This window comes from Phycodurus eques, chromosome 1, assembly GCF_024500275.1.
Source record: "Phycodurus eques isolate BA_2022a chromosome 1, UOR_Pequ_1.1, whole genome shotgun sequence".
Lineage (NCBI taxonomy): Eukaryota > Metazoa > Chordata > Actinopteri > Syngnathiformes > Syngnathidae > Phycodurus > Phycodurus eques.
The window spans coordinates 11555258-11583149 of record NC_084525.1 but is presented as its reverse complement, the minus strand read 5'-3'; the positions used below and the strand labels follow the sequence as shown (position 1 = coordinate 11583149).

Here is a 27892-nt window from a genome sequence, read left to right as displayed (position 1 = left end):
GGAACTAGCCTGTTCTGCTGTTACTTTTGCTGCAGTTGCAAAGACATTCTGACGACGAATGGTTGTCTTTTTTCATATCGTAAGTGGATATTCTATTGTGTATCGAAACAGACTATGTAAGTAATACCCATACAACAAGTATTCTGACTAAAGTAATATCTTAATTGACGTGACGTCGCTTTTCCTATGGTGTTACTTTGGTGTTTACATCTTGGGAACAACGAGCTTTTTGGAAAAGTTCAGTATTTTTTATTTTTACGGAACACGTGAAGATATTCTCTTGCTGCATGGCGTTTGCGTAATTAACTTAGGTGAATGGAAGGTCACACATGGATCAAAATGTCCTGGAAGATGGTCTTAAGTCTCTGACAGGAAATGACTCAAGTCTGCAGTTTGTGCCTGCATTGTGTCAGCCAGGTTACAGTCAGAGCTACATTACGTAACTTATTTGGGAAACACTGTTTTATCCTCCTGAGACATTGCTCTCACTTTCTCTTGCTCTCTGTGTGTGCGTGGTGGCAATTATAGTTCATTTTACACCCTCGGAATGCTATGCAACACGCTTTAATTAGTGTATATTGGACATTATGTGTATGCGTGTGGGCTGGATGAGACCGTGTGCGGTTTTGCATGTATACAGATGTACCTCTGCGGGTTTTGATCTTTCAGTGGGTTTCATTGTGCATGAGTGAAGGTCATTTGGATGACCCGATGGGGTGAACATACAACCCCAATTCCAATGAAGTTGGGACGTTGTGTTAAACATCAATAGAAACAGAATACAATGGTTTGCAAATCATGTTCAACCTATATTTAATTGAATATACTACAAAGACAAAATATTTAATGTTCAAACTGCTAAACTTTATACTTTTTAACAAATAATCATTAACTTAGAATTTTATGGCTGCCACACGTTCCAAAAAAGCTGGGACAGGGTCATGTTTACCACTGTGTTACATCACCTTTTCTTTTAACAACATTCAATAAACGTTTGGGAACTGAGGAGACTAATTGTTGAAGCATTGTAGGTGGAATTCTTTCCCATTCTTGCTTGATGTACAGCTTCAGCTGTTCAACAGTCCGGGGTCTCCGTTGTCGTATTTTACGCTTCATAATGCGCCACACATTTTCAGTGGGAGACAGGTCTGGACTGTCAGGCCAGTGTAGTACCTGCACTCTTTTACGACAAAGCCACGCTGTTATAACACGTGCAGAATGTGGTTTGGCATTGTCTTGCTGATATAAGCAGGGGCGTCTATGAAAAAGACGTTGCTTGGATGGCAGCATATGTTTCTCCAAAACATGTACGTACCTTTCAGCATTAATGGCGCCTTCACAGATGTGTAAGTTACCAATGCCATTGGCACTAACACAGCCCCATACCATCACAGATGCTGGATTTTGAACTTTGCGTCCATAACAGTCCGACTGGTTCTTTTCCTCTTTGGCCCAGAGGACACGACGTCCACAATTTTCCAAAAACTATTTGAAATGTGGACTCGTCGGACCATAGAACACTTTTCCACTTTGCATCAGTCCATCTTAGATGAGCTAGGGCCCAGAGAAGCCGGCGGCGTTTCTGGGTGTTGTTGATAAATGGCTTTTGCTTTGCATAGTAGAATTTCAAGTTGCACTTTCAGATGTAGCGCCGCACTGTATTTACTGACATTGGTTTTCTGAAGTGTTCCTGAGCACATGTGGTGATATCCTTTACGCATTGATGTCAGTTTTTGATGCAGTGCCGCCTGAGGGATCGAAGGTCACGGGCATTCAATGTTGGTTTTCGGCCTTGCCGCTTACATGCAGTGATTTCCCCAGATTCTCTGAAACTTTTGATGATATTAAGGACCGTAGATGATGAAATACCTAAATTCCTTGCAATTGTACGTTGAGGAAAACTGTTAACTTAAACTGTTCGACTATTTTCTAACGCACTTGTTCACAAAGAGGTGAACCTCGCCCATCTTTGCTTGTGAATGACTGAGCAATTCAGGGAAGCTCCTTTTATACCCAATCATGGCACCCACCTGTTCCCAATTAGCCTGTTCACCTGTGGGATGTTCCAAACAGGTGTTTGATGAGCATTCCTCAACTTTCTCAGTCTTTTTTGCCACCTGTCCCAGCTTTTTTGGAACGTGTTGGAGCCATAAAATTCTAAGTTAATGATTATTTGCTAAAAACCGTAAAGTTTATCAGTTTGAACATCAAATATCTTGCCTTTGTAGTATATTCAATTAAATATAGTTTGAGCATGATTTGCAAACCATTGCATTCTGTTTTTATTTATGTTTAACACAACGTCCCAACTTCATTGGAATTGGGGTTGTAAATAAAAGTGTCATTCTGGTGACTTAGTTTGGATTTATACAAGTTTTGATTACGTCTGTCAGAGAGCGTCATGAAAGTTACACTAATTTTATGGCACATTAAAAGTAGGGCTAGTTATTCGATTATTTTCCTATGGCTATTGCACATTTTTTCCACATAGCATTGCACACTTCTTGTTCATTATATTGCACTTACAGTGCTGTGAAAATGCACTGGCCCCCTTCTCAAATTCTTATATTTTGCATAGTTTAGCCACTGTAATGTTTAAGATCAACAAACAAATGTAAATATCAGACAAATATAACCCAGGTGAACTTGAAATGCTGTTTTTAAATGATAATTTAATTTATTAAGTAAAAAAAAACTATTTAAAGTTACCCTGCTGCCCTGTGTGGAAAAAGTAATTACCCTCCCTTGTTAAATCATTAATTAATTGTGGCTAATCGCAATTTTTGTTTAATTTTCACTGATCACACCCAAGCCTGATTACCTCCAGACCTGCTCAATCAAGAAATATGTCCCAACAAAATCAAGTCGGACAAAAATCTAAAAAAGCTGCAACAAAATGACATGATGCAAAGAAATTTCAGAACAGTCGAGAAATAAAGTAATTGACATCTGTCAGTCTGGAAAGGGTTACAAAAGCCATTTCTAAAGCTTTTACAATTATCCTCACATGGAAAAAACATGGAACAGTGGTGAACCTTCCCAGGAGTGGGCGGCCTACAAAGATTTCCCCAAGAGAACAGCAATGACTCATCCAGGAGGCCACAAAGGATCTCAGGACAACTTCTAAAGAACTGTAGGCCTCCATTGCCTCAGTTAACATCAGTGTACATGAGACTACAATAAAGAAGAGACTGGGCATCCATGGCAGCATTCCAAAGTGAAAACCACTGCTGACCAAAAAGAACATAAAGGCTCATCGTAGTTTTGCAAAAAAAAAACATCATCTGAATGATTCCCAAGGCTTTTGGGAGAATATTATATGGACTGACGAGATGAATGTTGAGCTTTTTGGAAGGTGTGCGTCTTGTTACATTTGGTGTAAATGTAGCACAGCATTTCAGAAAAAGAATATCCTACCATCAGTCAAACATGGTGGTGGTAGTGTGATGGTCTTGGGTTGCTTATCTTCTTCAGAACCTAGACAACTTGCTGTGAATAATGGAACCATAAATTCTGCTCTTCAACAGAAAATGTTCAGCCATCAGTTTGTGACTTTAAGCTGAAACGCACTTGGGTTCTGCAGCAGGATAACAATCCATAGCACACCAGCAAGTCCACTTCTGAATGGCTTAGAAAACAAAATGAAGGTTTTGGAGTGGCCTAGTCAAAGTTCAGGCTTGAATCTGATTGAAATGCAGTGGCATGACCTTAAAAAGGCCATTCATGTTCGAAAAAACTAAATTTCTGCTGAATTCAGACAATTCTGTCAGGCAGAGTGGACCAGAATATCTCCACAGAGATGTGAAAGACTAATTGGCAGCTATAGGAAACTCTTGATTTCAATTGTTGCTGCTGAGGATGGCCCAATCAGTTATTAGGTTTAGGGGGCCATTAATTTTCTCGTTAAATCATCAGAGTAACTCATTATAACATACACTTATGAAATCATTAATATTTATGTAGATGCTTTGTGGCACTCATCATATTTGCTACTCTGCTACTGAGGGTTGAACAGAAGGAGTTTGTGAAAATCTTGTTTGTCACCACAGACAGGAAGCATGCGTGTGACAGATGTTTTCAGCTGTGTGACCGCTCACCTGTCTGCCTGCTAACAAACGGGGTGAGGAAATTATAAACTGATCTTCCATAATAAGGAAGAGATGGATGCTGCTTATACACACCGAGCAGGTCATGACTTAGTTTTGTCACAGTATAACTTGAAATGGATCGTAACAATAGAATCAATGGAAAACATTCATATCCCTTTAACTACCCGCTCGACAACTCAGTAGAGCACATTAAGAACCATAGATGCCAGCTCAACTGTTTGATAAACTGTGTTTTTAAAGGAATGAATTAACATTTATAATACGTTTTGTAGAATTCAAATAAAGGTGTTCTTTAGCATCCTACACAGATGAGCTAGTCACAATGGTAATATTTCATCATTTATTTCCATGAAGTGGAAAAAAAAATAGTGATAGAAATAAAAATAAAAAAAATACAAAAATACCTTTGTTTGAGTGGGTTATTTGTTTTTTTTTCCAATAACTTTTCTTCCACTTTTTGCCATTATTATGCTCTTTTTTTCCCATCAAGTGACTTCCCAACCATTTGGTCGGAGCTCATATTTAAAAAGGTATTGATTGTTATTATGACTGCCTGAAGGAAATATAAAATGCTAACTTTTTCGTATTGGTTGTTACAGGGATATGCAACTGTAACGATATATCTTTTTCTCTGATTACATAGACATTATTTATTTTTTCATTTATTTCAACCTACTGTTACTTGCTTCCAAAACATTTATGGATTTATCTTAGCTGTTAAATACATAACTATAAGGATCTGTGTAAGATATGATTTGGAAAATGCATGTTTCATATATACCGTATTTTCGTGACCATAAGGCGCACCGTATTTATTAAAAGGTGCAGTATCAGTTACGGGGTCTATTTCTGTATTTAACACATACATAAGGCGCATCGTATTATTGGGCACAGGCATGGTAAAACATATGCTATCTTAAAACATACGGTAGCATGCATGCACGCTAAAACATACGCTAGTCTTTTGCTCCCACTGTCTTTTAAAAAGACAGTGGGAGCAAAACTGAGTTCGGTTGTACTTTATTGAAGTATTTAACAATGTAAACAGTGAGTTTGGTTGTATTTTATTGAAGTATTTAACAATGTAAACCGTGAGTTCGGTTATACTTAATTGAAGTATTTAAGAATGTACTCATGTTATTTTTTAATCAATCCTCATCCACACATCCATCAAAGTCTGTATCCGAAATGAACACTTGGGCATGTTCTCCATCAAACATGCCAGGTTCCCTCACGTCATTGTCTGAGTCAGTCTCGTTGCCAGGGGGCTGTTCAGCAATGATGCTGGCGTTTTCCTGCTTCCTCCACTTGCGAACCATGGATTTGTTGACCTTGAATTATCTCGCGGCTGCTCAATTGCCATGTTCCTCCGCGTAACTGATAGCTTGCAGTTTAAACTGTGCTTCGTAAACGTGTGTCTTTGTAGGTGCCATTTCTGGGGGTCCTTAGCCAAACCGATGTTGTTTTGCACAATGCACATACCGGCACTATATACCTACTGGGGGCGTACCTTTAGCGTCCTCTTTCACGCGCATCCTTCCCCCTTTAACGTCCGCATGCTGTCCTCAGTCACGTCCGCCTTTCCTCTATATAAGCAGGGTGTCGGCAGGAAATGCTCCCAGTCAGTCAAGCGGAGCGTTCATCAAAGTCACACAACATAATTTACAGATTTTGGAACTCGGTGCACGCACAAGGCGCGCCTCATTATAAGGCGCCCCGTCCATTTCGGAAAAGATTTAAGATTTTTTCACGCCTTATGGTCGTGAAAATACAGTACATCACATATTAGGGTGGCATGGTGGACGACTGGTTAGCACATCTGCCTCACAAGTTCTGAGGACCGGGATTCAAATCCCGGCCCCACCTGTGTGGAGTTTGTATGTTCTCCCCGTGCCTGCGTGGGTTCTCTCCGGTTTCCTCCCACATACCCAAAACATGCGTGGTGGGTTGATTGAAGACTCTAAATTTCCCGTAGGTGTGAATGTGAGTGAATGGTTGTTTGTTTTTGTGTGCCCTGCGATTGGCTGGCGACCAGTTCAGGGTGTGCCCCGCCTCTCACCCGAAGATAGCTGAGATAGGCTCCAGCACGCCCGCGAACCTTGTGAGGATAAGCGGTACAGAAAATGAATGGATGGATATATCACATTAGTTTTATCTAACCTTTGCATGTTTTATTGTGCCATAGCTCTTAGCATAGTAATTCTGTGTCCTTGCAAATGTGCTCAGGACTGTTTTGACTACTCCCTGTTTTTCTCTTCCGTTCTCATCCTCTGCATGCACCTATTCCCATAAAGATAAGTTTAAGTGCAGCTGGGAGAACCTAATTCTCTGAGAATGTTGTGGGAATGAGAGGAGTGTATTTCTTTTTTTTTTTCATGTCTCTCTCACTTCTGTACAACGAAGGTGATTCTTTGCTTGCGCTTCAATAAGGGGTAACAACTCGTGACGAGTTGTATCTTTTCCTCTCTTTGGAAAAGAGAGGAAAAGATACATTTCTTTCTTTCTTGTAATAAAAACCCACAAAGACCAGATTGCTTCCTTACTTATTATGTCAGAAAAAGATTTCCCAAAACAGATATCAAGACTTAAAGTAAGACGTCTATAAGCTGAGGGGGTGTGACACAGAAACACACTGGAGCACTGATACTGCATCTCTCAGGGTCCAGTATAATGAATCATTAATGAGCGTCAGGGGTAAAGGAGGTAGATTAAAAAAAGAGTAGTGAAAGCTGAGTGTGTGTGTGTGTGTGTGTGCGCGCGCTTGCGTGCGTGCGTGTGCGTTCGTTCCTGTAGGTCACTCTGTCATGTGTGCCAAAGATAGGTGCATCCCCTGAAGATTGGACAAAATGAACTGCCAGATGTTCCTGTGACTTTCATTCATTCATTCATCTTCCGTTCTGCTTCTCCTCACTAGGGTCACAGGCGTGCTGGAGCCTATCCCAGCTATCTTCGGGCGAAAGGTGGGGTACACCCCGAACTGGTCGCCAGCCAATTGCAGGGCACATAGAAACAAACAACCATTCGCACTCACATTCAAACCTACGGGCAATTTTGAGTCTTCAATTAATGCGTGTTTTTGGGATGTGGGAGGAAACCAGAGTGCCCGGAGAAAACCCACGCAGGCACGGGCAGAACATCCAAACTCCACACAGGCGGGGCTGGGATTTGAACACCGGTCCTCAGAACTGTGAGGGAGATGTGCTAACCAGTCTTCCACCGTGCCGCCTTCCTGTGGCTTGTGTGGAAAATGAGTAGATGCTCATAATAAGATGAGGTTACTGTGGTCCCAAGAGTGAAGCATTCTGTCAGTGTGTTTATATGCACTAAACGAAATACTTTGTCCAGTATACAGCAATAGTTGTCAATTTATTTTTACACCAAGTACCTCTTAAAAATCCCTGGCTCTCCAAGTACCACCATTAACACCAACAGTAAAATACAGTCTCCTAGTAGTGTTCATCAAAAACCAAGACTGGTTTTATTCCTCAATAGTATATTTCATATTATTGTAAGCCACTGTTGTACTACGCACAATTTGAACATTACCACTGCTCTCAAATACAAAACAAAATCTGTATTTTATGACAATTCATTTAAACTATATTGCACTTTAAGGTGAAATAAAAATTTTATGTGAATCAATGTTTGAAAGATTAAATGCAATGTATTAAGTTAGATGCATCTGAACTGTACTCAGGCAGTGATTATTTTGGGTGCCATGACAGGTAGCCTGCATTCCACTATTACATGAACTACACTTTCAGAATATCTGGTTTACAGTACAAAACCCCAGCAATAAATGAAATCTGCAAAGTAGTGACCAATTATTTGTTACATAACTTTATAAGATTCATTTCTGCAATTCAATGCCAATTTGTGATACTTTAGAGAAGTGCATGGAATTTTATTTGTCCACCTGAGGTCACCTTCCACAAACAGTAAACAAGCACATGCCTATTAAAGGCGGGTGTGCTCTTCTTGACAGATGACAACAGCTCATGCAGACATGGTGTGTACACTGGCGACTTAAGCATTGGCACTGTTCCTCACACTGACCGTCTTGGCAATGTAGTCAGCTAAAGGCATTATGGGAACCTAGAATTTATTAGAGTGATGTTTTTTAATTATAGTATTGTAGTTGTAAAAAATGAAGCTAAAAGTTGGTCTTGCATTTTTTCCTGTCGATATTGTTATGAGTGAGGTGTGTCCTCGGGCTAATGTTGGTATTTGTGAATTCATTTCATAAAACTCTGACTCTGGCTTGTGTTTAAAACAAAGGCGTTTCAGTCATGTTCTTTGTATCGCCAAATAATTTGGTGATTTACCAAATGTATGAGTTGAGATTACTCAGTAAGGTTTCTTTTTCTACTAAGAATAAGAGCCCAATTGACCTTATGTAAGTCATTGCTGCCATATTAAAATCATATACCTAAGCTAATCATATAAGCTAACTGTATCAAAGATGTGCAGGTGTGTAACTGCACTACACTGACGTATATAAAAAAAAAAAATCTGCAGTGCACTTACCTGCGATATAGCGGGGAATACTGTATACAATTGTAATATTTCAACTGTGCCTCACTTTGATTAAAAAAAGGTGCATGTAAGTGTAGACTATCCACAAGTATTGTATAGTGTATTTAATCAAACAATTTATATATGCTTTATTTTATAATTTTTTTAAATATAACTTTAATAATACTGTATGTTCTCGAAATGTTTTCGTCCAAATAATTACTGTGTTATACGACTTTGGTACTGTGTAATGTGTAAGCAGTCGCAACAGGACAGATGTACTTGTAGATGTGATGCTGTTTTACTGAAGTGAAAGAGTTAACAGGCTGGAGTGTCAGAGAAATAGGAGAGGGGCTGAGACTGCAGCTGTGTCTTTGCGTCGTGATGCTCTCAGCAACGCGACTTTGTTTACATCCGTCTATGGCATACGCAGCAAAAGTAGGCATCCTCAGGTACGTGTGGAAATTGAAGCTGCCATGCAACACTGATTATGACCTCATGTTGGCATCCGGACAGTAGAGGCTGAGCTGTGTTCGGGCATTTTAAGGAAAGTGCAACATCATGGTGTGTGCTAGCAGCTGTAGGCAAGTGACTTTTCATTGATTTATTTATTTCAGACCTGGCAGTTTGTTTATCTCCAATAAGCACAGCTATTGCATGTATCATTACGACTTAAAAATACTAATCGGACTTCATTATACAGTGCATATGTGTGCCAGTGTATTTCCTTTTTTTTTTAAGCAAGGAAATATTCTATGCCAAAAATGCATTCATTTAGTATAACATGCTCTCAAGTCTTAAAGCATTTTACTGATATTGCCGGCATCTAGTGTTTCTGCAGACCAAGGCTTCTAACATACACACAGCCCTTTTGCAACGAAAGGAAGTGCTGCGATCTAGAGCAATACAGACAACTACAAGACATACATGTCAAGAAACAAGATATTCCCTTTTAGAGAACAGGAGCAATCCATGCGTTATGGAAACTACAGTTGAACGGGGGTCCTTTACAGAGAGTCAGAATATGACTGAGAGTAAAGGTTGGAGCTTGGTGATGGTCATTATCATGTCTCAAGACATTATTAATGCTTTATTGTAATGAGCTCACAGATGACACACACACACTGCTATTATTAGTTTCTTGGGGGAAACACCCCCCCCCCCCCCCACTCCCCCAGAGTTTTAGTTTTGTCTCAATGTAAGATGGCAAGCTAATGTGCTCTAAATCTTTGCTTGTCTTTTCTCATCAGATTGTGACCCCCTGCTTCATCAATTGTCCTCACAATCCTGTTTCAAGACCCTGAAAAAGACTGTGAGGCCACACAGAAGGACATAAGCTGTTCAATATTGTAAGATACTGACACACTTATTTCATCTGTCTCGAGAGAGAAAAAAAACTAAAATGTTGTTGTAAATTAACAATCCAAGTGGCGATTTGAGCTAATTAAAAAAAATCAACTTGTGTATTTGCCAACTGGCAAAAGACAACCCCCCAGTCCCTTTACCATGTTTGGTCAACTGGACCAGCTCCAAACACACTTGACAGTTGACAGACACACACACCGACTCACACACATGAATGAGATGAGCGCTGAAGTCACAAACCAGGTTCATAAAGTCAAACAAATTAGATTAAGAAGGGAGAAACTTCATGACCTCTAAAAGAATAAATGAATCGCAATTTTGATTTGCGTGTTCTTTCCATATTTGCATGGGTTTACCATAAGTGTGAATGTGAGCGTGAATGGTTGTCTATATTTGCAAGTGATTGCCGACCAATAAGCTACGATAGGCTGCGGGTCACCCTGGACTCTGTAAAGGATAAGCGGAAGAAAATAAATTAATTGTGTCAGGAGTCTCTGTCCCAGATTTTCCATTGACCGTAAATCCTGTGCACACACACAACTCTGAAAGGTACACACACACGTGACACAAGGAGCTAGATTTGAAGCTCCCTTGTATGGCGACTTTTGTCTTTTCCCTTAGCATGGAATAATTTTGTCCATTGAACAGTTATATTTAAAAATGTATTTTTCAATGCATTTTGGCCTTGCCTAGTCATCATGTAAACTCTTTTAGGTCTCGAAATATGTCATTCACAAGAAAATCCTTTTTACTATCAGCCAAAAAGTACTCAGTAGTTAGCCTTTTCCCTGATTCACCACCACCTCACTTTGACACATGTAGCACTTGCAGTTCATGCTTGTTGCCATGAAATGCATTTTCAAATGAATTTTTGCGGAAATATCCAACTATGAGATGACTGTGAGCATTTAACCAGTTAGACCCAAATATCCATGTGTACCAAGAAGATTCTCATCTAAAATAAGACAAGTGATGCTTTTCAGTAGGTCCAATTGCCTTGACAAATGTAGGTTGTGTGTCTCAAACTGGGACAAGTCAGCCACCGCCAAGAGATCAGCGTCGACCGGTTATCAAGAAGTAGGCCACCAACTATTAACCTAGAACAGTGATTTCCAACCTTTATGGAGCCAAGACAAATATTTTACATTAGAAAAATCTCACGGCACACCAACAAACAAAAATGTCACAAAAAGTGGATACATTAATTATTGTATATACTTCCTGACATCTAATAGAAGAGCATTTATTTGTTCTGTCTGTCACTATGACTCACTGGCATAAATAGAAGAACATCCATCTATTTACTGAGCTGCTTCTCCTCACTCGCGGGCGTGCTGGAGCCTATCCCAGCTATCATCGGGCAGGAGGTGCAACCAGTACCCTGAACTGGTTGCACGTCTATAGGTTGCACGCCTATAGCAGGGCACATACAAACAAACAACCATTCACACTCACATTCACACCTACGGGCAATTTAGCTGAGGTACCGTAAATTCTCATGTATAATGCGCGTGCTTCCCCCCAAAAAATTGTCAAATTTCAATAGTGCACATTATACACAGGTATAGGTGAAAAATAAAAAAGTTTCACGTTTTATAAATGTATGCCGCCAACTAGAGGTTATGAAAAAGCTGGACCCTTTCATTCTAATATGCCACCGCCACCTAGAGGTTATGAGAAAGGTGTACACTTTCATTCAAATATGCCACTGCCACCTAGAGGTTATGAGAAATGTGTGAAATGTGTAGCCTACACTTTCATTCACACTTTCATTTCATTTCTGCATATATGTACAGTTGTGCTCATATGTTTACATACCGTGGCAGAATTTGTAAAATATATTTTTTTTTTTTTAAATATGACTGACAACCATCATTAATTTCTTTGGTTATGTTTTGTTTAATGATAATGCTTTTCTTAAATGCTTGACAGTTTGAATCCAATTAACATAAAATTAAATGTGTTTCGGCTGGCCCTTCATGTTTTCTTTAAAGAACTGTACCCATCTTACAAATTCTGCCTGGGTAATCAAATACATGAGCACAACTGTCTGTTTTCTCATTTACTAAATAAAAGTAGGGCTGTGAATTTCAAAATAAGAGCAAGTAAATAAAAAGAAAGTATTTTGTGTTCAAATAAAGTGCTTTAACTTCAGAATAATTATTTGAAAAAAAACTAACAAAATACAGATAATACTTCATATTTTGATCATATGGGTAGAAGTAAAATCTACCTATGTATAATGCATTTTTACAGCATTATGCATGCGTATTATGTTATGCGTATTATACCAGGGTGTGCATTATACATGAGAAATTACAGTAATTTTCACTGACCCCACCCAAGCCTGATTACCTCCAGAATTGCTCAATCAAGAAATCACTTAGATAGAATCTGTCTGACAAAAGGAAGTCAGTCAAAAGCTCTCAAAAAGATGCAACAAAATGCCACGATCCAAAGAAATCTTTTTCTGTATCTCAGTTTCACAAGCTCTTCTTTTTTTTGTTGACGAAATCTCCTTTTGTGGTCTAACATGTTCCTCTTTTTTTCCACAGCAAGTAGACACAGAGCTTTGAGAGTGGAACTGTGATTCTTTAAATGTGCTCATAAGTACATGCAACAACAGCATTGTTCTTTTTGTCTTGTGTGTTGTGTACAAAGGTGATCTGCTTCCATGAGGAACTGTGGATCCTGAAAGAGGGCGAGACCAAGTCACATGGGACTGTGTGACAGTCCGAGCGTAAGGCTGTGTGTTCAGGCCTTCAGCCATTGCCCCCTCTTCCCAAAAAAGCATGGCAGGGGAAAGAGAGCGCACTGGCCGGGCCCAGAGGCCATGGTCAGTCTACCGGGCGAACACATTCCAATTGTCCAGTGAGATGATTGGCTTGGCCCTAGCAGGTAAGGAAGAGAAGATTATGTTGGAAACAAGCACGTTAAATATAACATTACAGTGAACTCCAGCTATCCGTGGGGGATAGGGACCGAGCCCTCTTGCGAGTAATTAACGCCCCATAAAAGGGACAGCAAAGCAACACTCATCTCGTCTAAATGAAACGCCTCAAAACTCATCTCGTCTAAATGAAACGCCTTTATATAATGCTTTCAAAACAGTCACATCTGTATCAAAGCACTGTATAAAATAACTAAACATACACAACATCATCATAAATAACCAATCAAAATCTCCAATCAAAATATGCTGTAGCTCCTTTCACGTTGGCACTTCGCATACAGGAGGTGCAGTTTTATTCCCTCTTGTTGCACATAGTGTGAAGCTGTGAGAGATGAGAGAGAGCAAGGTTGAAATCTCCATTGACCACTATGAGGGCGCTTAGATCATAGATGTCGCCATTACAGCGTGCATGACGTCACTGACGTTTGCTACAAGCTGAGTTTGAAAGTAAACAAGCAACTGTAGCAGCCGATAGTTCTTCCGTTTTCGAGTAACACTTACAGAAAGATTGGTTCAATTCTGTAGTCCTATTTAGTCATCGGACTTTCTTCTCACTTCCACATAAAGTACTTCCTTGACACTAAGATGCCACTTGATAGTGCCAAAGCAATGCATGTGTTTTTCAGCAATTTCCAGATAGGAGAAGAAGAATCACCTTTTATTGTAATGAACATGCATGCATGCACACGAAATTTGTTCTCTCCATTTAACCCATCACAGTGAACACATACACGTTAGTGGAACACACTGGAGCAGGGGGCAGCTGAAGCGCCCGTGGGAGCATTTTGGGGTATCAGTGTCTTGCTCAAGGACACCACAGCCGAGAGCCCGGGGGATGTTGGCGGACGGTCCAGTCGGGGTCTGGAACCTAGGTCTCTCACGGTGGCAGGCGATGATCTTAACCATTGGGCCACGGTTCCCCCAAAAATCTGTGAATAGGCAGGGGTTACCTATATTCCAAATTTAATAATTGATAAATGTGCTAAATGAGGAAGATGCTCAGTTTGATTACATTTCAACAATGTTTGCAATTATCTTTGCACATAAATTGCACATTGTTTTAGTCCTGCTGTGGCCATCATGCAATTTTGGTCACAATTTTAAATAAGCAACCATCTGCAGCTGCACTGTTGTGAGGTATTGCATTGTGTTACAGGAAACAGTCAAGACCCAGATGAACCTGTGCTTGAGTTCAGCATTGGTGAGGCAAAACAACTAAAATTTAATGATTGATTAGTTTAGTGGGGTAATTGTCGACTGTGTGTGTCATTGGGCAGCCTGCACAGACCTGCTGAATCCTAGTTTGGATCGGAAGCCCAACAGTTTTGTAGCAGTGAGCTGCACAACACCACCACAAGCCTTCTGGACCAAGCATGCCCAGACAGAAGTCATAGAGGTGAAACTTGTACACACAGGAAGTTACTTGTGACAGCATGTTTTTTCCCCAGTGAACAAGAAGGTGAAGGTTATGTACAGATTATACACATTGTACAAAATATCACCATTGATTGTCAACAGGGTACCAGCAACCCCATCTTCCTCAGCAGCATCGCCTTCTTTCATGATTCCAACATCAACCATCAGACACAAATTAAACTGGCTGTCTACGACGTGAAGGACCGCTCCCAGGGCACGGTGTGACATCTATGCTGTCAGTCATCTCTACTTTGACATGGAACTGAAAACACTTCTTTTTTTGTGTCTGTTCAGATGTACATGTTGGGCTCAGCACTTTTCCCTGTGAAGGAGCTGTTGCAGGACAAAGACCACAGATTAGAGATGGAACTCAGGTAACACATGCAACACATTCTTCCTCATGCAAAAGTGCTCAGGCTACTGAATTGGTTATGTTCTTTCTGGATTGATTTCAACACACAGGTCAGCAGAGAACAAGCAGGTGGGCAACATCTCTGTTTCCGCTTGGCAGATGGAGGAAAAAGCAGATCAGAGACTTGTGGTCAGCCGCCTTCCAGACAACATCAATGGCCGGGTAAGACTGTATTTTCAGAAACAGCAATCATTTAATTTTCAGTTTTCATCATGAATTGTGAAGCTGAGCTCCTCATGCTATTGAGCACCTTCATTGTTCCCTGTAGACGGTGCTGTCTGTTGACGAGAGCTTAACAGAGGCGATGGGATTACGAATCAAGTATGCCTCACTGTGCAGAGACACTCTCCTGCGTGCAGGTATAAAGATATTCTTAGGCAACCAGTCAGTGGAAATGTTTCTCTTATCATCTTATTATTTCACACACATGCACAAAATGATTCAATGGGTATGCAGGCAAGGGAGAGATGTCGGAGTGGCAGTGCTTTGCCGTAGAGCACGATTATCTCCCCAATAACTTTTCCAGTTTCTGTATTCTGGCTACATCAGAATTCAATCCTGGATTCACCCTGATCCTTTGAGATGAATTTCCTTTTTTCTTATTGCTACCCTGCTGTCCTCAATCTGTCCCAAACGCTTGGTAATGGATGAATATGTCACGTCACAAATCATATGATCAAGAAGGCATGTTGATTGCTCCTGTGAGTGTCAGGGATGTGTTTACTTAAGTGATGATTAGGTTCTAAGAAGAACACATCAAAATTATAATTTTTTTCTCCTCAGTATTTGGCGGCACAATGTCCAGAATGTACCGCTTCCCAACAACTGATGCCAACCACCTACGGGTGCTAGAGCAGATGGCAGAGAGCATCCTGTCCCTGAACATCCCCAGACAGTTTGTCAAATTATTGCTAGAGGAGGATGCAGCCCGGTACAAAGACACACGCATACATGAAGATGCTTGAATACTGTTTTGTGTCTTATATTCGGCCTTAACATTAGATGCTTTCCCTGCAGGGTTGGTGAGCTAGAGGAGCTGGGAGAGTTGTCACCCTGCTGGGAAAACCTACGGCGACAGATCGTCTCACACTACCAAACAGTCATAGTCTCGTACCAGGATACACTGTCTAACCTCAGTGACTACAGAGGTTTGAACCCAATTAGCAGCTGCATTTCACATGTAAAACTTGAAGGCACTCTTCAAATGCAGACCTCGACTAAGGCTGACCAATCCTAATTTCGATCAGTACCAAGCTGTACTTATTAAGGCTCTGATTTACTAAGGTCCCAAAAATCGGGTGCGAAATTGCATTCACTCTAACAAATTGTGCACTTTTTCGTGACTGAATAAGATTGCGATCTTTTAGTAAGATGCAAATAGTGCCTAAAAAAGTGCTAAACTGCATAATTACTCTCTGTAACTACAGATTCTGCACGCTGTTGGCAATAGGTGTATAAGTGGTGGATACAGCCATATTTAAAATGGTGATTTTCACCATGGAAAATTTGAGAGAACACCAAGTGCAGAATTAAGTTTGAAATCAGAATCAGAATCATCTTTATTTGCCAAGTATGTCCAAAACACACAAGGAATTTGTCTCCGGTAGTTGGAGCCGCTCTAGTACAACAGACAGTCAATTTACAGAGCACTTTAGAGACATAAAGACATTGACAAAAAACAATTGTGCAAAAAGATGCAGAGTCCTCTAGCACTTAGAGCAGTTCAAATGACTAATATTGCAATAGTCCGGTGCAATGACCATTGTGCAAAGGGCGCTGAGACTTCAAGGAGTGTATGCGGTTTAAAGTGACGAGTAGTGCGATCATCTGGGACAATGATGGTTGTGCAAATGTTACAGATACTCCTCAATCAGTGTGCAAATGGAGCAGGTGCTACTCTGGCATGAGTGGCTAGTATATGCAAATAGTGCAGCATGGCGAGACAACGACAATGAGTGCACGAGTAATACATAATTGGCCCCACAGAAATGTGACAACGAACTAAAGTCAAAAACTTTCCAGCTTGTTGTAATGGAATTATAGGTTAGGTGTTTAAGAAGTTGATCGCAAGAGGGAAGAAGCTGTTGGAATGTCTACTAGTTCTAGTTTGCGTTGATCGGTAGCGCCTAGGAGCTGGAAGAGCTGGTGACCGGGGTGCAGACGGTCCGAGAGGATTTTGCACGCCCTTGTCTTAGTTCTGGCAGCGTGCAAGTCCTCAATGGTGGGTAGGGGGGTACCGACAATCCTTTCAGCAGTTTTGATTGTCCGCTGCAGTCGGAGTTTGTCCTTTTTGTAGCAGCACCAAACCAGACTGTGATGGAAGAACACAGGACTGATTCGATGACCGCTGTGTAGAACTGTCTCAGCAGCTCCGGTGGCAGGCCGTGCTTTCTCAGAAGCCGCAGGAAGTACATCCTCTGCTGGGCCTTTTTGAGGACGGAGTTGATGTTGGTCGCCCACTTCAGGTCCTGAGAGATTGTAATTCCCAGGAACTTGAAGGTCTCAACGGTTGACACAGGGCAGCTGGACAACGTGAGGGGCAGCTGTGGCGAAGGATTCCTCCTGAAGTCCACGATCATCTCTACAGTCTTGAGCGTGTTCAGCTCCAGGTTGTGTCGGCCACACCACAGCTCCAGCCGCTCCGCTTCCTGTCGATATGCAGACTCGTCACCGTCCTTGATGAGGCCGATGACAGTGGTGTCATCTGCAAACTTCAGGAGCTTGACAGTCGGGTTCGCTGAGGTGCAGTCGTTCGTGTAGAGAGAGAAGAGCAGCGGAGAAAGGACACAACCTTGGGGCGCCCCAGTGCTGATGCTGCGTGAGGATGAGGTGGCCTCCCCCAGCCTGACCTGCTGTGTCCTGCCCGTCAGAAAGCTGTAAATCCACTGGCAGATGGCAGGTGAGACGCTGAGCTGGAGAAGCTTGGTTGAAAGGAGTTCAGGGATGATAGTGTTGAACGCTGAGCTGAAGTCCACGACCAGGATCGAGGTGTTCTAAGATGAAGTGCACTCCCATGTTGACTGCATCATCCGCAGACCTGTTCGCTTGGTAGGCAAACTGCAGGGGGTCCAGCAGGGGACCTGTGACACTCTTGAGGTGGTCCAGGACGAGACGTTCAAAGGACTTCATGACCACAGATGTCAAAGCGACAGGCCTGTAGTCATTCAGACCAGAGATTGCAGGTTTCTTGGGGACTGGAATGATGGTGGAGCGTTTGAAACAGGATGGAACTTCGCACATTTCCAAAGATCTGTTGAAGATCTGAGTGAAGACTGGAGCGAGCTGGTCCGCGCAGACTTTGAGGCAGGATGGTGACACATGGTCCGGTCCTGCCGCTTTGTTAATCTTCTGTTGTTTGAAGATGCGTCTCACATCCTGTTCATGGATGGTTAATGCAGGTGTGGTTGTGGTCGCGGGTGCGGCCAGGTGGGTGTGTGGAGTGAAACTGTCCTTTTCAAATCTGCAGTAGAAGGTATTCAAGTCGTTGGCTAGTGTGCTATTGTTCTCAGCTTGGGGGGATCGTCGCTTGTAATTAGTCAGCGATTGGAATGCACGCCAGACTGATTTTGAGTCGTTCGCGCTAAACTGTTTTTCCAACTTTGCTGCATAGATCCTCTTTGCAATGTTAATTTCTTTAGTAAGCTGGTTTATATCGCTCGATTATACAGGGCCCTGTCCCCGCTCTGATATGCATCTTCCTTAGCTTGGCAAAGCTGCTTAAGTTTAGCAGTGAACCACGGCTTGTTGTTGTTGAATGTCCAAAATGATTTTGTTGGTACACAAACCTCTTCACAGAAACTGATATAGTAATGTGACAGTGTCCGTATATTCATCCAGGCTGCCAGCTGAATTTTCAAAGACACTCCAGTCTGTGCAGTCTAAACAGCTTTGAAGTTCCATCTTGGCTTCATTGGTCCACTTTTTGACTGTTTTCACTGTAGGCTTCACACATTTAAGTTCTTGCCTGTACGTCGGTATTAAGTGAATTAAGCAGTGATCAGACGAGCCCAGGGCTGCACAAGGTATAGCACGGTATGCGTTTTTTACCGTAGTGTAGCAGTGGTCTAAAGTATTATTTTCCCTGGTAGGACAGTCGATGTGCTGCTTGTATTTAGGGAGTTCGTGGTTGAGTTTAGCTTTGTTAAAGTCCCCGAGAATAATGAGGGGTGAGTCCGGGTGTTTTTTTTCAATTTCGTTGACTTGTTCGGCGAGCGTTAGCAATGCGGCGTTCGTGTTAGCTTGAGGTGTAATATAGACTCCAGCCAGTATAAACGATGCAAACTCACGTGGCGAGTAGAATGGTTTACAGTTCAAAAACAGCGACTCCAAATGCGGGCTGAAGTGTGTGCTGAGCACCGTGACGTCCGTATACCATTTTTCGTTGATATGGAGGCATATCCCGCCGCCCTTTGTTTTCCCCGATGATTCCATGTCGCGGTCCGCTCGATGAATGTTGAAGCCGGGAAGCGTGACGGCGCCATCGGGTACGGCGTCGCAAAGCCAGGTCTCCGTGAACCACATGGCCGCGGAACGTCCGAAGTCTTTACTTTATATATATATATATATATATATATATATAAATACCGACGTACAGGCAAGAACTTAAATTTTCGGCTTGTCCTGTTAGGGGTCGCCACAGCGCGTCATCCTTTTCCATGTAAGCCTATCTCCTGCATCCTCCTCTCGAACACCAACTGCCATCATGTCTTCCCTCACGACATCCATCAACCTTCTCTTTGGTCTTCCTCGAGCTCTCTTGCCTGGCAGCTCCATCCTCATCATCCTTCTTCCAATATACTCACTATTTCTCCTCTGGACGTGTCCAAACTATTGAAGTCTGCGCTCTCTAACTTTGTCTCCAAAACATCGAACCTTGGCTGTCCCTTTGATGAGCTCATTTCTAATTTTATCCAACCTGGTCACTCCAAGAGCGAACCTCAACATCTTCATTTCCGCCACCTCCAGCTCTGCTTCCTGTTGTCTCTTCAGTGCCACTGTCTCTAATCCATACATCATGGCTGGCCTCACTACTGTTTTATAAACTTTGCCCTTCATCCTAGCAGAGACTCTTCTGTCACATAACAAACCTGACACCTTCCTCCACCCGTTCCAACCTGCTTTGACTCGTTTCTTCACTTCCTGACCACACTCACCATTGCTCTGGACGGTTGACCCCAAGTATTTAAAGTCCTCCACCCTTGCTATCGCTTCTCCCTGTAGCCTCATTCTTCCCCCACCAGCCCTCTCATTCGTGCACATATATTCTGTTTTACTTCGGCTAATCTTCATTCCTCTTCCTTCCAGTGCATGCCTCCATCTTTCTAACTGTTCCTCCAGCTGCTCCCTGATTTCACTGCAGATCACAATGTCATCTGCAAACATCATGGTCCACGGGGATTCCAGTCTAACCTCATCTGTCAGCCTATCCATCACCACTGCAAAAAGGAAGGGGCTCAGGGCTGATCCCTGATGCAGTCCCACGTCCACCTTAAATTCTTCTGTCACACCTACAGCACACCTCAACTCTGTTCTGCTGCCCTCGTACATGTCCTGTATTATTCTAACATACTTCTCTGCCACTCCAGACTTCCGCATGCAGTGCCACAGTTCCTCTCTGGGTACTCTGTCATAGGCTTTCTCTAGATCTACAAAGACACAATGTAGCTCCTTCTGACCTTCTCTGTACTTTTCCATCAACATCCTCAAGGCAAATAATGCATCTGTGGTACTCTTTCTATGCATGAAACCATACTGTTGCTCGCAAATACTCACTTCTGTCCTGAGTCTAGCCTCCACTACTCTTTCCCATAACTTCATTGTGTGGCTCATCAACTTTATTCCTCTATAGTTGCCACAGCTCTGCACATCACCTTTGTTCTTAAAAATGGGCACCAGTACACTTTTCCTCCATTCCTCAGGCATCTTCTCACGCACTAGAATTCTATTGAACAAGCTCGTCAAAAACTTCACAGCCACCTCTCCTAGATGCTTCCATACCTCCACAGGAATGTCATCAGGACCAACTGCCTTTCCATTTTTCATCCTCTTTAATGCCTTTCTAATTTCCCCCTTTCTAATCATTGCCACTTCCTGGTCCACCACACTTACCTCTTCTACTCTCCCTTCTCTATCATTTTCCTCATTCATCAACTCCTCGAAGTATTCTTTCCATCTAGCAAGCACACTGCTGGCACCAGTCAACATATTTCCATCTCTATCCTTAATCACCCTAACCTGCTGCACATCCTTCCCATCTCTATCCCTCTGTCTGGCCAGCCTGTATAGATCCTTTTCTCCTTCTTTAGTGTCCAACCTGCCATACATGTCATCATATGCCTCTTGTTTTGCCTTTGCCACCTCTACCTTTGCCCTGTGTCGCATCTCAATGTATTCCTTTCGCCTCTCCTCGGTCCTCTCAGTGTCCCACTTCTTCTTAGCTAACCTTTTTCCTTGTATGATTTCCTGTACTGTGAGGTTCCACCACCAAGTCTCCTTCTCTCCTTTCCTGCCAGAAGATACACCAAGTACTCTCCTGCCTGCTTCTCTGATCACCTTGGCTGCAGTGGTCCAGTCTTCTGGAAGCTCCTGCCGTCCACCGAGAGCCTGTATCACCTCTTCCCGAAAAGCTGCACAACACTCGTCCTGTCTCAGCTTCTACCACATGGTTCTCTTCTCTGCCTTTGTCTTCCTAATTTTCCTCCCCACCACCAGAGTCATCTTACACACCACCATCCTATGCTGTCTAGCCACACTCTCCCCTACCACTACCTTACAGTTGGTAACCTCCTTCAGATTACATCGTCTGCACAAAATGTAATCCACCTGTGTGCTTCTACCTCCGCTCTTGTAGGTCACCCTATGTTCATGCCTCTTCTGGAAAAAAGTGTTCACTACAGCCATTTGCATCCTTGTTGCAAAGTCTACCACCATCTGTCCCTCCAAGTTCCTTTCCTGGATGCCGTACTTACCCATCACTTCTTCATCACCCATATTACCTTCACCAACATGTCCATTACAATCTGCACCAATTACGACTCTCTCTCTGTCTGGGATGCTCAGAACTACATCATCTAGCTCCTTCCAGAATTTCTCTTTCACCTCTAGGTCACATCCTACCTGTGGGGCATAGCCACTAATCACATTACACATAACACCCTCAATTTCAAATTTCAGCCTCATCGCTCGATCTGATACTCTTTTCACCTCCAAGACATTCTTAGCCAACTCTTCTTTTAAAATAACCCCGACTCCATTTCTCTTCCCATCTACACCATGGTAAAATAATTTAAACCCTGCCCCTAAACGTCTAGCCTTACTGCCTTTCCACCTGGTCTCCTGGACACACAATATATCAACCTTTCTCCTAATCATCATGTCAACCAACTCCTGAGATTTTCCTGTCATCGTCCCAACATTCAAAGTCCCCACATTCAGTTCTAGGCTCTGTTTTCCTCTTCTCTTTCTGCCGAAGAACCCGCTTTCCACCTCTTCTTCTTCTTTGACTTCGACCCACAGTAGCTGAATTTCCAACGGCGCCCCGCAGGTTGACGGTGCCGGTGGCGGACGTTGTTAACCCGGGCCACGACCGATCCGGTATGGAATTCTTAGGATGAACGCTCATATTTGTTTGGCAAGGTTTTAAGCCGGATGCCCTTCCTGACGCAACCCTCTGCATTTATCCGGGCTTGGGACCGGCCTACAGTTTGCACTGACTTGTGCCACCCATAGGGCTGCATTTTATATATATATATATATATATATATATATATATTCTATATATATATAATATATATATATATATATATATATATAATATATATATATATATATATATATATATATATATATATATATATATATATATAGAATATATATATATATATGAGTCTTCATATGTCGGCCATGAACGCCGTATTTGTTTTATTTTTGATGTGTTCAGGGACACTGTGTAAATGGGACCGGATGTGTTCTTTGGTTGTTTTGTAATGCAGTAAATCATTGTAAAAATTGATTAGTAAGAAAATTATTTGTATCAGAAGGCTTCATAGATCATTTTACACTTGACACTATGTGAGTCCCAGGATGTACATGTCTGGAAACAATGAGTCCTATCACTGGAACAATGAGTCCCTGCAACTTATCATCACGGGGTACAGATACAGTAATCCTCCACTATATGACGGTTGTTGCTTCGCGGTCCCACTATATTGCAGATTTTTATTTTTTTTTGTACATTTGTACAGTATTTTTGTTATCCATTGCTATTACTCTCTCTCAATATATTATGTTGTAGCCTGCCAAGGTAGCAAAAATCCGAGGACAATATATTTCCCCAATCATTCCCCTATCGTGATAAACGAAAGTATCTTTGTTGTTGTTGTTTTTATGCCACTGATATTATATTATAAAGCATAATAATTCAAGTACATCCTTTTTAAGAGCAATTAACTTTCAATTCTAAAGAACATTGAACATTGGCATTGTAATGTAGAACAATCAATAAAATATCTTAGATAAATAAACAATATAAATAAATCAGACTCAGGCTCTGTCCACAAAAAATGCATTTGGCACATCGGTAGAGAGTCATTAACCAACTGAAGAGACCCAAAAAAATGTCTTAAAGCAAGCCAAATTTGAATTACTTTAAAAAAAAAAAAACACCGTACATACTCAAAAGCATTTGGGCTTTGTCACTTTTTTAAATCAGATGCCATACATTTTAGTATTACTGTTATTTTTTAGTCTTTATTTTTATTGATTGTATGAATGTATCCCGGCCTTGCCTGTGTGGAGTTTGCATGTTCCCCCCATGCATGTGTGGGTTTTCTCCGGGCACTCCGGTTTCCTCCCACATCCCAAAAACATGCATTAATTGGAGACTCTAAATTGCCCGTAGGCATGACTGTGAGTGCGAATGGTTGTTTGTTTCTATGTGCCCTGCGATTGGCTGGCAACCAGTTCAGGGTGTACCCCGCCTCCTGCCCGATGACAGCTGGGATAGGCTCCAGCACTAGTGAGGAGAAGCGGCTCCTAGTGAGGAGAAGCCGCTCAGAAAATGGATGGATGGATGGATGAATGTATCCCGGCCTTGCCTGTGTGGAGTTTGCATGTTCCCCCCGTGCCTGTGTGGGTTATCTCCGGGCACTCCGGTTTCCTCCCACATCCCAAAAACGTGAGTGGTAGGTTGATTGCCCTGCGATTGGGTGGTTCAGGGTGTACCCCACCTCTCGCCCGAAGATAGCTGGGATAAGCTCCAGCACGCCCGCAACCCTAGTGAGGATAAGCGGTACAGGAAATGGTTGGATGGATGGATGTTTTTGTTATGTACTGTATAATTTCAGCTGCCTGTATACTTTATGCTGGCTCTTGGCTTTTGAAAGAGAGATTTTATCTCTCCATAAGCTTTTACTTGGTTAAATAAAGAATGAAATATAAAATAAGGCTTGCCCTCGATCTGCTGGACTGTGATGTGAGACCTTTGCCTGTCAATCCAATGATGTCAAAAATTGGCTCGCTGAAGTCAACTGCTGCCTGAATATTGATGTGTGCCGCTGTTGTTATGGTTTATAAATGGTTAACTTTCCCATATGTGTGTGTGTGTGTGTTATGTGGGGAACACACAACTCCGAGCGCTGGTATTTTAACGATGTCCCGGCGGTCGAGTGAGCTTTTTACCTCCAGCCCTTAGCTTGCTAGCTCGCAGGCTAGCAAATGTAGTAAACAGTTAACTTCGCCTAAGTGTCCCAATTGTGATTGTGTTGCAAACACTGTTCTGTCAGCAGCTTGCTGCATTGTGAGCGGTTCGGCGGGTGTTACTACAAAAATGACAATTTACTGAGTCCAGAAAAAACTCCGGTGTCCATTGTATGGACTGATAACCCGTCCAACTCTGCCTCTGATTGGCTAGCACCAATGATTCATACTTTTGATTCGCTGTGTGTGGAAGCTCTTCACAAATACATGTACGCACGCTCACACAGAATTAATGTGCTTTATGTGTCCCTGCTAATTTCGTGCGTCACAGCCGCGGGACGCACATCACGAGATCCCTGTGCTTCAGTTAAAACACTGTGTGATAACACTGTCATAATATGGAAGTTATTTAGTTTATTCCTCATTTAATATAAATTTAGTATAAAAAAATACTATTCAAGCAACAAGGTTTTTTCTCATGTTTTTGAGATTGTAGTATGAAAGCTGCAGTTCGCTACTAATGTGGACTGAATGGATGGCAACAATGAGAAAATGAAATGCCAGTATTTTGAGGGGAAGAGCCTGTCAGCAACATTGTTAAAAAAAACTATGAATTCGTTCATTTTTGGAAAGGTGAACTTGGTTCAAAATTTTTAATTATGAAATGTGAACTGAACTAGTTAATTTTTTAAATGGTGAACTGACCTTTGAAGTAGTTTGTGTAGAAAATGAACTTTCCCAACACTGGCCACTGTGCACCGAAATGACCCATGCAAATGCAAGGAAATGCAGTGATGAAAGGAATTTTGCCATAGGTGATATGGCATGACAAAAAGTCAGCCCTTAGCTAATTCAGAATCTCCAAAATTCCATCGCTGAATGGACCATATGTTGTGAGAGAGAGAAAGATATATATATATATATATATCTAGATATATATCTATATATATATAGATATAGAGATAGATTTTTTTTTTTTTTTTCAGACGCGGTATTTAAAGATGCAAAATAAGCCACTGCAATTCATCTCGTTTGATAAATACAGGTAACATTGCGCCTCCAACAATCTATTTGCATAGACTCTTCCAAGAACGCGCAAAGTGAACCGTTGAGCCGACACAATCCATGGTGTGCCCGCTTAGGAGATGGGCTTTCACATATGTTTGCGTGAGAAATCAAGTTTGCTCTGACCTTTATTATCGTATTTTCCGGACTATAAGTCGCTCCGGAGTATAAGTCGCACCAGCCAAAAAATGCGTAATAAAGAAGGAAAAAACATAAGTCGCACTGGAGTATAAATCGCATTTTTGGGGGGATAAAATCCAACACCAAGAAAAGACATTTCATCTTGAAAGGCAATTTAAAATAAAAATAGAATAGAGAACAACAGGCTGAATAGATGTACGGTATGCTAAAGTAAGACATTCAGCTAACGTTACATGACGCATAAACAACGAACTGAGAACGTGCCTGGTATGTTAACGTGACATTAACAGTTATTCAGATAACTATACCATAAAGAACATGCTAACAAGTTTACCAAACCATCAGTGTCACTCCAAATAACTAAATCCAATGAAATCTTCAATCCTCTGTGTCACTTCTAAACCACTCCGCCAACTCCGGATGTAGACGATGTGCCGCTTCCTCTTCTACGTCGCTTTCGTCAGACTCGTCAGTTGCAGGTACAGATACACAGGCCTAGAGCAAACCTCTTGCGGTTGTCAGTGTGAAAATAACGTGAAATTATATAATAATGTGTTAATAATTTCACATACAAGTCGCTCCGGAGTATAAATCACACCCTCAACCAAACTATGAAAAAGAAACTGCTACTTCTAGTCCGAAAAATACGGTAATCAGGCCCTAAGACTCCAATCTTCTGCATATATCTGGAATTTGTCATGAAGATTCAGCATTCTTCACAGAGAAATTAAGAAAAATCCCAAAAGATGCTCCTTGCCATTTTAACAAATCTCATCAAATTAAGCAGCAGTTTTGTCTGGATCAGCACTACAATTTTATGGCTTTTTAATACATTGGCCCATGCCCCATCCCTCCACAATATTTAGTTGCAATCAGTCAGGAATTTTGCTTAATGAACAGACCATGACTGTACCCACTCTTGACATTCTCTCTACCCGCTCCCCACTAGGTCCGTCATTCAAAGCCAGCAGCCTGAAGGCCGACAAGAAGCTGGAGTTCTTGCCGACCAACCTGCACATTCAGAGGATGAGGGTGCAGGATAATTTGGGCTTCGGTTAGGCTAAGCTCGCATTTCTATACTTGCTATCAATACTGTGTACTCATGTAGACTACTCACATTTGTTCCTACCTTGGCTCCTAGAGCACACGTATGACATAATCACTGTTGGAGCGCCGGCTGCACACTGCCAGGGGTTTAAAACTGGTGGCCTGAGGAAACTTTCTCAGAAGTTTGACGAGGCAAAGAAACAGTAAGTTCAGAAACTGTTTGCAAAAGACTTTCTTTTCATGGTGAGAGAGGTGTGTATATATATATATATATATATATATATATATATATATATATATATATATATATATATATATATATATATATATATATATATATATATATATATATATATATATATATATATATATATATATATATATATATATATATATATATATATATATATATATATATATATATATATATATATATATATATATATTCACTTAATCTATAATTTGACTGCAGTCATAATTCCTTTATGAATTATTGCATTATTTCTGCATTTTATTTATTCTATAGCTTCATTTTAATAGTTTTGTTTTTGTGACTTTTGTGGTCAGCGCATATGAGGAGGTTTGGTGAGTTGATGCACTGCTCTGCTTTTCTCTGTGTTTGTGCCACAAAAACAAGCATCTCTTCAGTCATCACTCCACATTCAGACACAGTCCATCAGCAAGGCAACACAAGTGACTCACTAGTTTTAGTACACTGATAAAAATTATTGTTGAAATGATTGTTGAATAGAGCACTTATCCCGCTTGCTTTGAACAAGAGGTGGGGTACACCCTGGACTGATCTCAGTCCATTGCAGGTCACATCCATTATAGAAAAACAATCAATTTACACTCCCGGTCACTCCTGTGGGCATTTTAGTCTTCAGTTAACCTGCCATGTTTTTGGAATGATGAAGGAAGCCCGAGTACCCTGAGAAAACCCCCTCTACCATGGGAAGAACACCAGTGAGAAAGCCAAATAGGAAGGCCCATGATAAATCAAATACATGTTTAAAACTATGTTAAAATTAGGCTAATTTAAGTGTCTTTGTTTGAATTGTTGTTGCACTCTCTTGATTGCTGTGCATGCCATCTTTTGTGCCTGCAACAGAAATACAAATGACAATAAATTGCATTTTTGTAGGATAGTATAAGATGTCGAGTAGCTTCAGT

At 41.5% G+C, this 27892-nt stretch overlaps 1 protein-coding gene across 12 annotated transcripts in view; it reads left to right on the top strand.

Moving 5' to 3' along the window:
* LOC133402914 (inositol polyphosphate-4-phosphatase type I A-like) overlaps positions 1-27892 on the top strand; it is a 68510-nt gene continuing 40618 nt past the window's right edge. For 6 of the 12 annotated variants that reach the window (XM_061677249.1, XM_061677293.1, XM_061677286.1 and 3 more), the window contains exons 1-13: positions 11-116; positions 9875-9973; positions 12651-12887; positions 14099-14143; positions 14220-14338; positions 14461-14577; positions 14653-14732; positions 14821-14932; positions 15039-15129; positions 15554-15701; positions 15788-15918; positions 26622-26726; positions 26814-26922. In XM_061677249.1, coding sequence (XP_061533233.1) covers positions 12782-12887; positions 14099-14143; positions 14220-14338; positions 14461-14577; positions 14653-14732; positions 14821-14932; positions 15039-15129; positions 15554-15701; positions 15788-15918; positions 26622-26726; positions 26814-26922 — 1163 coding nt within the window. In that variant the 5' untranslated portion in view covers positions 11-116; positions 9875-9973; positions 12651-12781. Of the gene's footprint in view, positions 117-9874; positions 9974-12650; positions 12888-14098; positions 14144-14219; positions 14339-14460; positions 14578-14652; positions 14733-14820; positions 14933-15038; positions 15130-15553; positions 15702-15787; positions 15919-26621; positions 26727-26813; positions 26923-27892 lie in introns of all 12 variants that reach the window. The other 6 variants (XM_061677277.1, XM_061677319.1, XM_061677301.1 and 3 more) reach the window with 3 other exon arrangements.